We start from the raw sequence: 16,486 nt of genomic DNA on the forward strand, positions 1-16,486 counted from the left end.
ACGATCGGACGAAAGAATCGAAATAATAATGATGATGATGATAATAATAATGAAAACAATATAACGAGACCTCATTTCGGCGGCATCGACGTCGGTTAAGATTCGGCATGGAAACGTTAAGATGAGAGAAATACTTTCCAGATATCCACCAAACCGTGAATCACGTAAATAAATTGATGATATGTTCTTTACTCGTATTCTAACATCATCATTATCATCATCATTATTATCATCATCATCATCATCATCATCATCATCATCATCGTGGTCGTAATCTAACGGTGTTAAATTTTTTTTATTTTATTTTATTTCGAGATTGAAAGTTATCATTTGTTATTCGAGAGCAGTACATGGAAGTTATTCATAAATTAATAATGATGATGATGATGATGATGATGGTGGTGTTGATGATAATGATAATTAAAAAAAAGGGAGGGAGGGGGGGAAAATGAAAAGGTTTTGTCAGATAGGATTTTTTAATTACTTGCTGACGAAGAGGATTTATTTGTAATGTGCGTGTGCGTGAGTGTGCGTGAGCATGAGCATGTACTTACTCGTGAGAGGTTCCAAATCGACTTTCTTGTGCTTGTGAAGAGTGAATGACGTTGGCCTTTGACACGGTGCAGACGCATTCGAAATGCCACCCTCTGACAAATCGTTCGGATCACGTTCGGGTTTGTCGGGACCAAGAGTTGCGGAATCTTCTTCCGTGTCCGTGAGTTGTTCGTCGATGAGAGTGACGTCTTCGAGAGAAGACGTTCTCTCGAAATCTTCGGTTTCTTGTCTCTGAGATAGGGTCGATGTTTTCGATGTCGTCGAACTTTCGGATCGGTCGACAATCCCATGATGATTACGATGATTTTGATGATCCTCCTCCGATATTTTAGCGTTAACGAGTGCGGCGAAACCGTTCGGAGTCAAAGAATCCGTAAATATGCTTTCGGAACTCGATTCGCGGCTTTCCGGTGATAATTTTTTATGAGTCAATGGGTCATTATTATTATCGTATGTTGAGGAAACCTGTTGGTTCCACGACGATTCGGACCTGATATAGTAGTTAACATCGGAAATCATGTTCACGGCCGTCTGTGCCGCCGGATCAACCTCCACTGAGTTCACATTTCCGTTAGGTCCGGTCACGGTTGGATCATCGGCTCCCACGATATCCTCGGGCGAAACAACTTTTTTCTCTTCTGCTTTTTCTTCTTCTCGACATGTAATATTCAAATATTCATCTTCGGTTTTAACTTTTTTAATCGATGTTGATTTCGTATCGGTTTCGGCTAAATTTTGAATCGTCGACGTCGTCGGCTGCTGCTGCTGCTGCGACGGCAGCGGCACCGGCACCGGCGGCGGCGGCGACACCGTCGATGTCGGCGTCGACTTCGAATCTTTAACCAATGTTTTTTTCAATAGGAAACCAGTCTTTTTTTTCGCCGGACTTTTACCGCCGCCGCCGCCGCCGTCTTTATTAGCCCTACGACTATCACCCGTTTGTAAATTACCCATTTCTTCTTCTCCTTGTTCCTGTTGTTCTTCTTCCGTTAGATGACCGGAAATGGATTCTTGGTTTTTTTGATTAGTATCCGTTCCCGCATCTTCCGACCCGTATAATTTTTTCAACGAAAATTTTAATAAATTACTAAAAAAGGTTTTTACGTTCGATTCGACGCAAACGGGTTGTTGCGATATATCGATATCATCGTTCGATTCCGAATTTCCTTTTGTTATTTTCGCGACACCGTCAACTTTACTCGTCCAAAATTTATTTTTCGAACATTTCGTATCAATTTTGTCATCTTCGCCCCCCCTTGTTATAATCGGCACACCGTTTACTAAATTTGTATTGTTTTTATTTGACACCACCACCACCGTTGTTGTCGTCGTCGTCTGCGTCAACTTATCATTATCACAATTATTTATTTCATTATTATCATTATTAATATCAAAAAAAAATTGATTTTGTTGGTGTTGCTGTTGCTGTTGTTGGTGCTGTTTGTTGTTTTTATTTAGATTTATTTTTTCGCGATATCCATTGTTGTCGTCTAAAAAGCGCAAGACTTTTTCTGTTGTCGAGCATGCGTTTTCCGTAGTAACGCGACGCCCATCGTCTCCCAATTTCTCTGTTAAGAAAAACACACACGAGAACAATCAATATCAATTGGTGCCAACCGTTAAAACGAAAAAATTTTCTTACGTTGACGATTGTCAAAAAAAAAATTTAAAGCAATTTTTTTTATACCCTCGGGACGAACCATCGTTTGTTTGTTTGTTTGTTTGTTTTTTAAAGGGAATTACAAAAAAAAAAAAAAAAAAAAGGGAGGAGTAAATTTATGTGATTTTTACCTACCGGCAAACAAACAGTTTTTTTTTTTTTTTTTAAATAAATTTAAAAAGTCAAATCAAGTTTATGGAAACAACAAAATATTTTTTGTTAAACGAAAATTACAAAAAAAAAAAAAAAAAGAAGCAAGCTTTAACAACAAACAAACAAACAACGACGAACAAACGTACAAACAAAATTTTTAATTTTTTTAACGGAAAATAATTATGCAAGCTCATTCGTTTCACCCAATCGCGTACGCAAATTTTTTTAAACTTTTTTTTTTTTTTACACCCCCGAACAAACAAACAAACAAAAAATGACAAACAAACGAACAAACGAAATTTTTAATTTTTTAAAAATTTTCTTTTAACGAAAAAAAAAAATTATGCAAGCCCATTCGTTTCACCCAATCGCGTACGCAAATTTTTTTAAACTTTTTTTTTTTTTTACACCCCCGAACAAACAAACAAACAAAAAATGACAAACAAACGAACAAACGAAATTTTTAATTTTTTAAAAATTTTCTTTTAACGAAAAAAAAAAATTATGCAAGCCCATTCGTTTCACCCAATCGCGTACGCAAATTTTTTTGAACTTTTTTTTTTTTTTTACACCCCCGAACAAACAAACAAACGAACAAACGAAATTTTTAATTTTTTTTTTTAAATTTTTTTAACGGAAAAAAAAAAAAAATTTATGCAAGCTTATTCGTTTCACCCAATACCGTACGCAAATTTTTTTGAACTTTTTTTTTTACCCCCCCGAACAAACAAACAAACAAACAACGACAAACAAACGGAAAACAAACAAACCTTCGAATTTTTTTTTTTTTTTTACCTACTTTAACGAGAATTTTTTTTTTAATTTCGAAACGTTAGTCGTGAAATATTATTTCTCATTCCTCCTACAACAAACGAACAACAACCGACAACCGACAATCATTTATCACAAAATGATAAACCTTTAAAATAATAATAATAATAATAATAATAATTAAAACTCCATATTAGTATCAAACGGAAACAAAATTAACAACAAAAATTTATTTATTTATTTATTTATTAATAATTAAAAAAAAAAATCTTACCGTGCATTGTAAATCAATAAGTCAATCAATCAATCAATCAATCGATCGATCGATCGTACAAAATATTATTTAAAAAAAAAAAAAAACTTAAATTAGTAATAATAATAATAATAATAATAATAAATTTTTTTTTTTTTCGTCACTCGATTTTTTTTTAAATTTTATTTTAACATCACGCGAATTTGTAAAAAAAAAATTACAAATCAAATCGATATAATCGATAAATTATTAATAATAATAATAATCGAACTTTTTTTCGATTTTTTCGATTTTTTTTTTTTAATACACGCGATCGACGAGATCAACACCGAACGAACCTATGACGTCCAGGTGAAGTTTTTTTTTTTTTTTAAATAAAAAAAAAAAAAAAAAAAAATTCTCGACAAGACGTCTTGTCTTGAACGCGAACTGTGTGTGTTTTTTAATTAAAAAACGGCTTAACTGGTTTTTTTTTTAATAGGAGTTATCATTATTATTATTATTATTATTATTATTATTATTACGACTAGTAGTAGTAGTGGTGGTAGTGGTAGTACGACCTGTAAAAGAGATTACATTTAATTACCTTTGCTGGACGTTAACCTTTTGATATTTATTATTATTATTATTATTATTGAATACGCGAAATTACGAGAGCGGCGGCGACGGTGGCGGTGGCGGTGGTGAAAGGAGAAAGTGCGTGTGAGTGTGGGGGTGAGGGGTGGAAAATAGATAGAAAAAGGGTTTTACGTTGTCGTCTTCTGCTTCTTTCTCTTTTCCTTTTTTTAAATAATTTTTCATGTCGATTCGAGAACGATAAATAAATCGAACGAACGATTAATCGATTTTTCTCGAAAATTGTTTCGAACCGTACGGCGCGATTTTCATTCTGCGACGGGGAAAAAAAATTAATAATAATAATGATAATGATGATGATGATAATTTGTACGCGATAATAATGATGTTAATGGTAAAGGTCTCGTGTCGAAGGAAACGAATGATTAACGGGGTTTGATAAAGAGATTTTAGGGAACCCCCCCCCCGTCGATACTTGTGGGGGTGGGATTAGGAAGGGAGGGAATCGGGGAACGAAATGAAGGAGGAAAAGGAAAAATAATAATAATAATAATTTTTTTTCAAAGGAAAAATTTTCGCATCGTCGCCAAAGGTGTTGTTAAAACGAGATTCCTTATTATTATTATTATTATTTTTTTTTTTATTGGAAAAAAACCGTTAATCTTTATCATCATCATCATCATCATCATTATTATTATCAATTTACGGTTGTTTCCTTTTTGCACGAAACCGCGAATCCGGTCGAGTTATTATTATCATTATTATTATTATTATTATTATTTTTTTTTTTTTTTTACGAGGTGTATGTATGTATATTAACATATGGGAGATTTAATAACGTTCGCGCACGATTTGTATGTTGGAGGGGGGGGAATATATCCTTAGGGAACCGCATCGTGAGTAGAGTGGAGGAAGGGAAGAGTAGGGAAAGGGATCCGTCGCTTTTCAATTTAAAAAAAATTTTTTTTTTTTTTTTTTTTGGGATACGATTCGATTTGATCGCTCGTAGTATTTCTCTCGTTTGTATTTTCATTTTCTAACGTAAACGTACAGGTACAACACCATCATCAGGTACCACCACCCCTATTCTCATCCCCGGCATTTCTTCCCGTTTTTTTTTTTTTTTTCCCCCATTCTTTCCATAAAAAATTTTCTCTCGATTTCCATAAAAAATCAAATTCGTTTCCATTTCCCCTGATTCAGACGTTTTTTTATTTTTTTCGTTTCCGTGTCATTTAATTTGTAACGCGAACGATCGACGCCGTCTGAGTGGATGTGGGGAGGGGGGGCGGCATAAATACGGGGGGGACCCACGTCTTTCATAAAAAAAAAAATCGTTGGATTTATTATTCGTCGCCTGGATAACGGTTCCAAATCATTCGGGGGGTTTTTATTTTTTTTTTGAGGGAGGAGGGGAGGGATTATACTAGGGAAAAAATAATAAAAAAAAAAATTTATTTTACATAAATATATTATTATTATTATTTACACGTACAAAATTGGCCCCTTAAAAAAATACATACAAATACATATAAATAATTATTATTAATATTATTAATAATATAAAAAAAAAATGAGATCATTTACTTTATATCGCATCTACTACTTTATTATTATTATCATTACTTTTTTTTAGGGATTTTTAGGTTTAATAAAACCCCCCCTTCGTGTTACATAAATACATTTAAATTTTTTTTTTTTAAATTTTTTATTAAAAAAAAAATGCTACAACACTAACAGTCTTTTTTATTTTATTTTTTTTGCAGATTGAACAGGTTACTCTGAAATCCGAATTTTGGGTAGGAGGCTACATGGACGTCTCAAGGGGTTGACTCTTACTCCTGCTGGAGAGTGATAGTCCTTCGCTTGGGGGAGGTAAACCGACTTCGAAGACGTCGAAGTTCGTTTCGAGGAGTGCTTCGCTCTTCGCCTTCGGAAGATGACCACCACTACTCACGTGAGTTTTCTTAGTATTATCTTCGTCGTCGTCCACGTTCGTTTCCAAAAGTGATTCCGTCGAGGGTTTACTCTTGGTCGTCGACATGTCGAAGATGCTGTTGTTGCAATCGTAGTAGGTTTGCATTGGAGGAGGATTATTGTAGAAGTAACCGTTTTCGGTGAGTAGTTCGGAATCGGGAGTCGCGACGTGGATCGAACGGTCGTACGTAGGAGGAGTGTGAACGTAATAATTGTTAGGCCTGAAATTAGAGGGGAGGTATTTACCGTTCGGTGGTGGTTGTTGCGGTTGCTCCTGTCGTCCTTGCTGTTGCTGTTGCTGTAGCACTCCTCTCTTCAAATCCGTTATAGAATCCGTGTTCGCGATGCTGGGAGAGGCGAGGGGTAGGGTTCCCGTGTCGTAGTAGTTGTCGTGTCCCGTCGTCGTATCGCTGAGGGCGTTGTCTTCGCGAGATGCAAACGTCGAATTATCCCGGAATCCCTTGTTCTGATACGTCAGGTCGAAGCTCGGTCTCGAAGGACGATGATCCCATTTCGGCGACAGACTCGGATTGTGCGCTTCGTAAATGTCGTAGCTTTGAGTGTCGTCCATGCTCGAATTGTACTGGCATTTCTCCATCGAATCCAAACTCCCGTTCATCATCTTCTTGTAGTCTTTCGTCAGAGTTGTCGGACTGGATTTTTGCGACGACGACGATCCAACGTTTTGACGATATCCGATGTCGCTCAAACCGTTCGTCGAACCCACGGATTTCAGGGATCTGAGTGATTGCCTTATCGAATTCCTCCTTTCCAATCTTTCTTCTCTTCTTTTTTTACACTTGGTGCACCACAAGATGACGATGACTGCCATGAGAAGAAGAATGCATCCGGCGGCTCCGAAGACGGCCAATATCGTCGTGTCGTTTTTCCAAAAGAATAAATTTATCGTGACCGATGGATCGATTTCGCACACGAAGGGACTCAATCGTTCGCAATCGTCGACTTCGATTCGCTGATACGTGAAAACCGTGCATTCTTTTATCTTGTCGAGATGTCGAATCCAAACTCGATCGTAGAATTGAAAATCGTTTTGTTGAGATCGTAGGAACTGGTAGAGGCGTAGGTGATTTCCAAATATGTACGGCATCGTCGCGTTGTTTCCCTAAGAAACGTAGAATTAATTACGAATTGATCGATTCGATCTATCGATAGATCGATAAAAATCTCATTTTTGTACTTACCTCGCAAAAATCTCGGGCGTCTCGAAACGACATCGGAGCTCCCACGTATATCAAACACGTGTCGGTGAACAATTTCCAACCGGGTGGACACTTGTCGTCCAATATCGATTTGTTGCTTTGCAAAAAGGGTTGAAAATTGACTTCGAGCAAATCGGGTTCGTCCAATCGGTCCTTTATTCGTCCGGACACGGCCAAAGTTTCGTTGAATCCCCACCAATTGTGTTTCGCATCAATGGATGTTTTCCAAATGTCCAAACTGCTAAAATAATATTAAAACGTTTATTTAGGTAAAATAATATATTATTAAAACGTGTGTGATACACGTGTGAGATACACGTGTGCGTATAATTATTAGTTTTTGATGTGTCTCTCTCTCTCTCTCTCTTACCTGTCCAAGCCAGCCCTGCGGTGATCATGCAACCGAACGCGAACGAGCGAGAACAAAAAAAAAAAAAAAGAAAAATTAGTTGAAAGCGATTTATTGTGACGAGTGTGTGTGTGTGGGGGGGGGGTGTGCGCGCGCATGTGTGCAGAGGACAAGTTTTAGGGAGAAAAGAATGGAAAAGGCACAAACTTACAGGGATCTGTTGACGGTCACAATTTCATAATCGTTATCCGGATTAAATAAAACGTTATCAACGTAATGTTGTCCAGCCGTTCCAGCCAATATGGTCGCGTGATTTTCGCTATTCATTCCGTAATTGTGATAGAATCCGTTGTGCGACGTGGATTGGTAAATGGGCAAGCGAACTTTTTGAAAACCGGACACTTCCAAAACGTAGGCTCCCCAATTTTCCTGTATGTAATTGTACGTGAAATTCGATATGACCTGGAAAAAACAAATAATAATAATAATTTTCCAGCTCCCACCCCCCCCCCTTGTGACAAGTCACAATCGTCGGGGGGACTCTCACCTGTTTCAATATGATCGTGTTCTCGTAGGGCGCGTAATTTTTCGAAAAAAAATTTCTAAAAACCGTCACTTCTTGATACGCGGAATTTTTCCTTCCTTCCACGTGCAAAACGGGTTTGTTACGATTTTCCGTCCATAAATTATTGTATATCCAACCTTTCAAAGCCGTCGCGGAACCTCTCGAATCCGTTCTCAAATGTAATCCGCCCTGATTTCTCTTAATCAAATTGTTCTGGAATAAAAACCCAAACACTTTAAATCGTCGTCCGCCATTTTGTTTTTCTTTTTTCTTACCGGAAATGGTTTACGTTCATTCGTTTGCTTACCCTAAAGTAAAAATTTTGAGGATTTTGTACGTCGAGTTGTATGGCGGCTTCGCACGTCGTGAAATTACCGTATAAATGTTTACAATTGTTCGTGAATTGATTCCATTCGACTGTGAGTGTCGGATTGACTTCTCCAGCGCTCCGGTAGTCTATGGCTCCACGTTCGTTGTTCGATATAACGGAATACGATATGTTATGTTGAACGTCGCGATCTGTAAACAAAAATCGTTCGATTAGTTTATTCGTATCGAATCGAATCGAATCGAATCGCACTCGAACAGATCCACTCACTGAATCCGATGGCGGATATCGGTAGCGTGACAATTTCCGCTATGAAACCGTGCACGCTACTCGCTCCGTTCGCAAACAATCGAACGCTCAACGAGGGTCCCGTCGTTTTTATCATTTTCTTTCCCAGGGGAGATCCGGATTCGATGGTCGTGAGTAGGGGAGCCGTCACGTTGTATATGCTTCCGTCGTACACGGAAATCGTATCCGGTCTTCCGGGTTTCGTCGTGCTGTTGTAGAGATTGAATTGTAACAACCTGAAAAGTGATGACGTCACAATTAGTTAAATTGTTTTCTTAAAATTCTTTCGTGAAGGTTTTCTACGTCTATCCGCCATACCTGAATCCGAAAGGTTTGACGACGTTACGGAAAATTTTGACGCAATTGACGGGCACGTTGTCGTATTTGTAATATAAAATGACTCTTTCCTCAACCAAAATCTCCTTGTTCGTGTCACACACGTCGACCAAACTGAATATGTGATAGGGTTCCGTTCCTTGTTTCAACGGGTAAAAAGAACTTTCTTCCGAATCTCTTCCTTCTCCGGTGAGCGATAGAACGCTCACTCCAGTTCCTAAATTATTTTGTATGCTGGAAAATCGAGATGGAAATTTTAATTAGGGGAAAAACATGGGGAGGGGGGGGTTTCTTATATTCACCTGGAGAAAAGTAATCTTATGTGATCGCTTGGTGATATCAAATTGATTCCATCATCCGCGCAAAATGTTATGTTCAAATTTGACAAATGCGGACTTTTCACGACGGCTTGAACGGCTGGAGATTTTTCATTGTGTAGTATTCCAGCTCCGGTTATGTTGACGTGTTCCAAAACGCTTTCGCTTCTCTGTGACGTTTCGTGCGTGACGACGTCATGGATTCGATGTTCGTAAAAATTTTGTTCGAATCGTCCGTTGGCAAACCTGCAAGAAGGGGGAAGGAGAGAGGGGGTAAGAAAAATTACAACCCCTAACCACTCGCGTTTAAGAGAAAAAAAATTACCTGATACCACCCCAATAGAGCATGTGTTTGGGTAGATTTCTTTCTCCGCAGTGAACGAAAACAAAATCCGAATTCCAGTAACACTCGTGAACGTGATTATACTGTTGTCCGTTGAGACGTATTTCACACTCTTCGAGTCTGTTTTCATTTCCGGTGCATTGAAGGGGTTCCGGATACGACCAAATCCTCGTGAGAGAATTGGGATGAAATTCCACTCTCGGTCCTAGATCGAATCTCACGTTTATCGAATCGAATCCGATTTCCTTGCACACGACCTGTGCATTTTTTTCCGTGAACCTATCGTCGCAAACGGGAACCCATTGCATCGTCGTACGATTGTAGTATTCCAAAAAACCATAATTGACGGGTTTCGGGGATTCGAGGGAACAATTTTCACCGGCGCAAAGTCGAACGGAAGGAGTGTACAAATTTTCCGATCTTAAATATCTGTCGACCGGATTCGACACGGGCGAAGGTTTAAAAATTATCGGATTGTGTTTTTTACCCCGTGCCTGAAAAAGAAACAAATAAAGTGGGATTAATAAAAAAATCGACGTGGAACGAGATAATCGAATCGGAAAATAATCGACGTACCTTTAGAGTTCCGAGCACTAATATTCCAATGTTTGGTTCGAATTCCATGACGACTCCAGGAGCGATGGTCAAAGTCACGTCCGGCATGACGGTTATGTCTCTCCTTATGACATATGGCTCTTCTCTCGGATATAAAATCAAATCGTTTTTTATGCGTCCTCCGATGTTGTTCGCGTCGAAAACCGCGGGCGTTTCCCACGACACGGAAAGGGATCCGTTCATTTTATCCTCGACGAGATAGGGTCGAAAATTGGCTATGGCGTGATTGTTCCAATCGTCGAAATCGAATATTTTTTCCTTTATGACGTTTATGTCGCTCGAACCCCACCAATTGTGCGTCACGTCGACGTACGTGTCCAATTTGGCCGTTCGAATCCCCGCGATCAATTCGTAGTCGAGAGAATTTCGTCCGAAAAGATTATTGTTGATTCGCACGTGTTGAATGCCGTGGAAACCTATGACGAACGACGGGGATCTGTAGTACTGTTGCAAACCCTTCGACGACAGGAAATTCTGTTGATTGTTTCCCTTGACGACGTTGTACCGAAACGAAGCCGGAACGTATCCCAATATTTCCGATTGACTTTCGATTTTGAATTCGATCATGTGCGACCCGGAATTCCTTTCTATCGTGTTACCATCGACGTTCATGAATTTTTCCATTCCCCTAAACGAAACGAGTCCCGTTTTGCATTTGTTCTCGGTGAAAACGTTGTCGCTCATGTTGAGGACGGCGTAGTGACCGTCGACGACGAACGAAAATTGTCTGTTGCCACGGAAAGTGTTGTTGACGAAACGGAGCGAATGAGTGAAATTTTCGTTGTATTGCCAAACGTAGGGAAGAGTGACTTCGAATCCTCCGTAAATGTTTCTCTCGATGGAATTGTCGTGAAGGAACCAGTGAAATAAATTATTTGATTGTCGAACGTCCCTGAAACAGACATGAAAGGGGTAGTAGACATTTTGTTTTTTTTTTCTCTTTAAAAAAAAAAAAAAGGAAAATTCCTTTTTAATTTTTACTCACCTGCTAAATTGAAAAATCCCTCTTCCGTTATCGATGATGAGAGTCGAATTTATAACGAACGTGATTTCGGATATGTTCGAACGGTGAACGTTCCAATACGGAGAATTGACGTAAACGGCTTCCTGTCGATTGTGTGATATTTCGCAACCGATCATCGTTATCGATTCGTTCGATCGTCTCAAATAATGATCCCCGAATTCGTCCGTGTACCTGTTGTAGTAAGAACACCACAATCCTTTTTCGTTCCCTTTGATTTTCGTGTCTTTTATCGTGAGCGATGAAAAAGCCCCGCGGACGACTCTGTTGGGAACGTTTTGAACGGGAGCGCGAATCGACGACAACATGAAAACGCAACCGCCCAAACCTTTCGATCCGCTCGAATATTTGATCGTTATGCCGAAAGAACTGCTCGTCGTCGGGAAAACCGTTAGATCCCTTTTCAAATTCCACGATTCCGGGGATCCCGATAAACTTTGCGAATCGTAAATGTTTATTTCTTCGGTGCTTCGATTGTGAACGGGATTCAGAAGTTGAATGCCGATGACGTAACCCGGACGAACTCGAACCGTGAACGTTTTTTCAATTGGATCGTTCGTCGTCGAGATTTTTTGAGTTATGACGTAACGACTTTCCGTATCTTCCAGGTTGATGTTGGACGTGTGAGGGACGTAAATCGGATTGTAAATGTACGGATCCGATCTCTCGACGAACCATCCGGCTAATTCTCTCTGTTGTTTTTTCGTCATCGACGGATCGTGACGTATTCCGGCGAATTGATTGTTTTCCAGACTGCTTCCGACGATCGTCATTCCGACTTGTTTGAAACTGATTCCGTTCCCTTTGTTAAAACTGAATTCGGAATTCCTGATCGTGTTGCTCGCACCGGACGAGTAAAGATCGGAATAAATGACGCCCAAACCGTCGTAGGAATTGGAGACGACGCGAACGTTTTCCAAAGAGTGACGAGCGAAATCGATTTGCAATGCGGGTTTAAAAGCGTTCGTCGCGTGATCCAAAAGACCCGCTTTTTCGATGGTGACGTACTGTAGAGTCGTGGGCTCGGAGAGAACGCCGAATCGAATTCCCGCCCAAACGGGATCGTGACATCGTATTCCGACGTCGTTGTCGTGAGAACAAGAACCTTCGAAATCTCCAACCTTTTCCGATTTGCATTTGCTCAAATCCAAATCTTCTTCCGTGCATTTGACGTTACTCAAAACTATGTCTTCGGATATGCCCGCCAATGGGATTTCGCTTCTTTCGAGATACCAATCGTGCGGATTTAAAACGAGACCCAATTGATGACACGCGAGCGCCGCGTTCACGACGTTCCAACCGTAATTGCAAACCGTTCCCCATTTACCATCCACTTTCACTTGCAACCTTCCTTCTTTATCGCTTTTCCCACCCAACAATCTAACGTTCGTATCGTTGTTTTCCTGGGGTCCTCGCGCCAATTGTTCACCTTCGTTTTCTCCTTCGACGGGTTCGATTCTATCTTCTTTCAACGTGAATAGAATAGTGTTGGGACCGTGTCCTCTCGCTTCCAATCGTCCTCCGGCCATCAAACCCACGCTCGGAGAAAATCTGAGGGTGACTCCGCTGTGAAGTGTCAATTTACCACCCGGCCTTATGTTTATGTCTCTTTCCACGAAATACTCTCCGGCTCTTAAACTTTCGATCCCGTCGACTTCACCGCCCACGACGTTCGATCCCGGGTTCCAAAATTGCGGGACGAAAGTGGGATTGACGACGGTCGTGAGCGTGGCGGGATTACTCGAGTGCAAAAGGTACGGTAGATATTCGATCTTTGCCAAATTGTAACGATCCTTTCGGTGAAACAAACGAAAGTAAATTTTTTCCTCTTGCGAGTATCCCAACCAATTGTAGGTGCAATTTATGACTTGACTTTGATCCTCCAAATGACTTCCGATTTCGTATTTGGACTCGTGATTTTGTATTATGTTACGGAAAATGTCGACGTTGCTGGAGGACACGACGACGGGTGCGGACACGCGACTCCTCGGATTCAATCGTATTTTGCCCTCGTCCGCGTATCCCATCCCTCTGTCGAAGGGTTCCTTTATCTTATTGTACCGAACGAAATTTCTCGTGAATAAAATCCTTTGAACGTCGCTGTAGGGCGAGAGACCCAAATTGACGACGTAGACGCCTCTGTTGAATTGAAATTCGTTGAATTGAACGAGCAAATCCGTGGGCATCGATTCGAAATCGTCGTATTGTTCTTCGTATTCGAGGGGATTTTTTATCAATATCCCACCGTACGCGTGTTCGTTTACGTGATTGTACTCGATTTTACCCTTCAAATTCAACGCGGGCACGATTTTAATGCCCAATTTTTCATTTTTGTAAAAAACGTTGTGTCCGATTTGCAAACGAGTGAGCGATGAATTTTTCAACCAGCAAGTTTGAATTTCTACGGCGTTGTCGGATGATTCGTTGAACCAATTTCCGGATATGTTGACGATTGAATCCCCGCAAAAATTTCCCACGAAAACGGACGACAAATCGTTTTTGAATAGTTCGCTGTAGGAAATGATGGTTTCCTGATTCGTCAAAATCCGTTCGGGATTTTTCGTGTCGTTTAACCAAATCGAAATCCCGAATCCCCTGTTGGATGACAAAACGGATTTCGTTATGTTTCTCGTTCCACCCGCGTACGATATGTTGACTCCGTCACCCTGATTGAAAGCTATCCTACTTTCCGTTATGTTTACGTCACCGGCTCCGTTTAAAATGTGGATACCTAAAAAATCAAAAATCAAATCAATCGATTAATATTTAGTTTTTTTTAGGCGCGTCGAAATTTCATTTTTTTTTTCTCTTCTCTTCTGTTTACCGGCAACGTGTTTGTTATTCGAAACGGAGGTTTGATGAACGTGTACGCCGCTGTTTAAATTTTCAACCGCGATTCCTCTTCCGTTATTGTCGACTATCGTACTTCCGGTAACGTTCAAATCGTATCTTTTCGTTTTGCCCGCCGTTATTTTTATATAAATCAATGCTTTCGCGTGAGGTTTGGCTTTGAATGCGACAAACATTGAATTTCCGGTCGTGACGACGGTTTGAGGTCTCGTTTTGTTTCTTACAGGTACGTCGACGAGGAGTGGATCGGTGAAATAAGAACCGTCGTAAACGGAAAGGTTGACGCCGTCGCCACCGTCGCCGTCGTCATTTCCTCCCGACATGGCATAATCAACTTCGAACGTTAAAACTCTATCGGAGGCCGTGCGAAAATTCTACGGGAAAATATTATTAATAATAATAATAATAATAATAATAAAAGAATCGTTATCATCAATTGAATTGTTTTTTTTTTTTTTTTGCATCTCACCTGATAACATTCCTTAGAATTCGGATTGAATTCCGTTTGTTGCATCCAAACTCTTACCGGATACGTTTGACTCGCCGTCGTCGGTATCATGCAAAAATCGTAGAAACTACTCCTGTCGAATTGTTCGTCTTGTGCGTTCTGTTGTTCGTGTACGACGAAACGTAGTCCGTCACCTCCGTTGTCGGAAACAATCGTGTTACTTATCAAAACGTCACCGTATGAACTGTTCAAGAAAATCCCGTGACCCCTGTTACCCCGAACCGTTGAATTTTTCAATACGACCGGTGATTTCGGTAGTGTTATGTTTATACCTGTTCCCGGGGGAAAGATTAGTTTCTCATAAGCAATTAAAGGAAAATGATAATAATAATAATTAATACCATTATAAGCCGAGTGGAAAACGTTAATGGACACCATTACGGGTGGTACACCGACGACCGTCACCGCGGACGTTGCATTATAATCCCTTCCGGATCCCGCATGGAGTATGTCGACGTTTTCCAAAACGGATTTCGATTCTGGAACGTATAGAGTGTTGGATTCTTTCAAACGTTTTTCATATTTGGCATTTTCGAACCTTATTCCTCTCCAGTGGTGAACGGTTGCCGTGTTCGATGCGTGCGACGGTAAACATTCGATACCTAAATCCGGATGATAATCTGGAAAAAAAATTCCATCGATAATTATCTCTCTCTCTCACACTTGCTCTCTCTATTGGTTTGTCTCACTCACTCACTCACTCACCGCAAACTCCGGATCCCAATTGTCTCGTGCTCCATTGTTGACATTCGAAAAGATTTTTCTCGACTCCCGAACATTTTGGCTTTTCCAACAAGAGTCTCGGAGCGGCCGTACCCGTTTCTCTATTGACCCAACCCCACCATTCCCCCCCCTGAAATCCGAGGTGTCTGCATGCCGTTTCCATATCCGCTCTCGTCCAACTGTAATAAAATATAATAATAATAATAATGATAACGATAAAGTCCAAATGATTCCAACATCCCCGTTCGCGAGTTTCTTCCTTAGAAAACACAAAACCTGGAACGGACGACGGATTTAAATAATAATGATAATGATAATGATAATAATAATAGTGTTTAAATATTTATTTTTTAACGTGATATTTAATGACCGTTAAGAGTGAGAGAGAGAGAGAGAGAGAAAATCTCCTCCTTTTTCATTTCGCCCATTAATAAAAAGTTTCTTAATGCAATTATATATGCACTTTATTACTGTTTGTTTCTTTTGTTTGTCTTTCCCTTTTTAATTACCGGGTAATAAATTATTAATTAATTAATTAACTTTTCTCTCACTCGGTCGTGGCACTAGAAAATAGAGAAAAGATTTATTTATGATAATGCATCCTTCGTAATAATTAATTTAATTCGTTTCGAAAACATTGTTTGCAACGACGTCTACAACCACGACGTCTGTGATAATGATAATGATGAATTTCGTTTAAATAAACGTGGCATTAACTTTGTTAAATGAGTAATGCGTGCTCCGAGTATGATGATAATGATGATGATTCAAAATTAATCAATTTGATAAATAAATAATTTTATCGTAACTCAAATAATAAAAAAAATTCGTATTTTATGACCCATTTACGAGTGTAATGAAATGATAATGATGATGATGATGATGGAGTTGACATATGCGAGAGAGAGAGAGAGGGGGGGGAAACTTACTTTCTCGAATTTGTGCAAACGGATCTCCATTTTCCATTGTGAAATATTTGCAGTCTTCCGGTTAGTATCGATGGACCATCGACCAATCGTATGTCTGGCCTTTCGATGGGCGATTTCGGATTATTCGTACTCGTCAGTGTGACTCTCTC

At 39.7% G+C, this 16,486-nt stretch overlaps 2 protein-coding genes across 2 annotated transcripts in view; both read right to left on the minus strand.

The window, feature by feature from the left end:
- Window positions 1–501: 501 nt before the first annotated feature.
- Window positions 502–2,258, minus strand: Phum_PHUM602690 (uncharacterized protein; the record flags this gene model as incomplete). Its single annotated transcript, XM_002432812.1, has 2 exons — window positions 502–1,835; window positions 2,198–2,258. 2 exons carry the CDS (start codon window positions 2,256–2,258, stop codon window positions 502–504), a joined length of 1,395 nt encoding a protein of 464 aa, XP_002432857.1.
- Window positions 2,259–5,775: 3,517 nt separating this feature from the next.
- The window catches only part of Phum_PHUM602700 (uncharacterized protein), a gene marked incomplete at both ends in the record, with an annotated part of 11,331 nt that continues 620 nt past the window's right edge, over window positions 5,776–16,486 (minus strand). The window contains 16 exons of the mRNA XM_002432813.1: window positions 5,776–7,068; window positions 7,148–7,406; window positions 7,726–7,976; window positions 8,062–8,292; window positions 8,387–8,598; window positions 8,678–8,931; window positions 9,014–9,265; window positions 9,334–9,594; window positions 9,674–10,185; window positions 10,268–11,198; window positions 11,292–14,058; window positions 14,152–14,551; window positions 14,647–14,957; window positions 15,027–15,305; window positions 15,391–15,587; window positions 16,338–16,483. Of these exons, the coding sequence (XP_002432858.1) occupies window positions 5,776–7,068; window positions 7,148–7,406; window positions 7,726–7,976; window positions 8,062–8,292; window positions 8,387–8,598; window positions 8,678–8,931; window positions 9,014–9,265; window positions 9,334–9,594; window positions 9,674–10,185; window positions 10,268–11,198; window positions 11,292–14,058; window positions 14,152–14,551; window positions 14,647–14,957; window positions 15,027–15,305; window positions 15,391–15,587; window positions 16,338–16,483 (8,556 nt within the window). The remainder of the gene's footprint in view (window positions 7,069–7,147; window positions 7,407–7,725; window positions 7,977–8,061; window positions 8,293–8,386; window positions 8,599–8,677; window positions 8,932–9,013; window positions 9,266–9,333; window positions 9,595–9,673; window positions 10,186–10,267; window positions 11,199–11,291; window positions 14,059–14,151; window positions 14,552–14,646; window positions 14,958–15,026; window positions 15,306–15,390; window positions 15,588–16,337; window positions 16,484–16,486) is intronic.

Source organism: Pediculus humanus, genomic scaffold, assembly GCF_000006295.1.
Source record: "Pediculus humanus corporis 1103172108318 genomic scaffold, whole genome shotgun sequence".
Classification (NCBI taxonomy): domain Eukaryota; kingdom Metazoa; phylum Arthropoda; class Insecta; order Psocodea; family Pediculidae; genus Pediculus; species Pediculus humanus.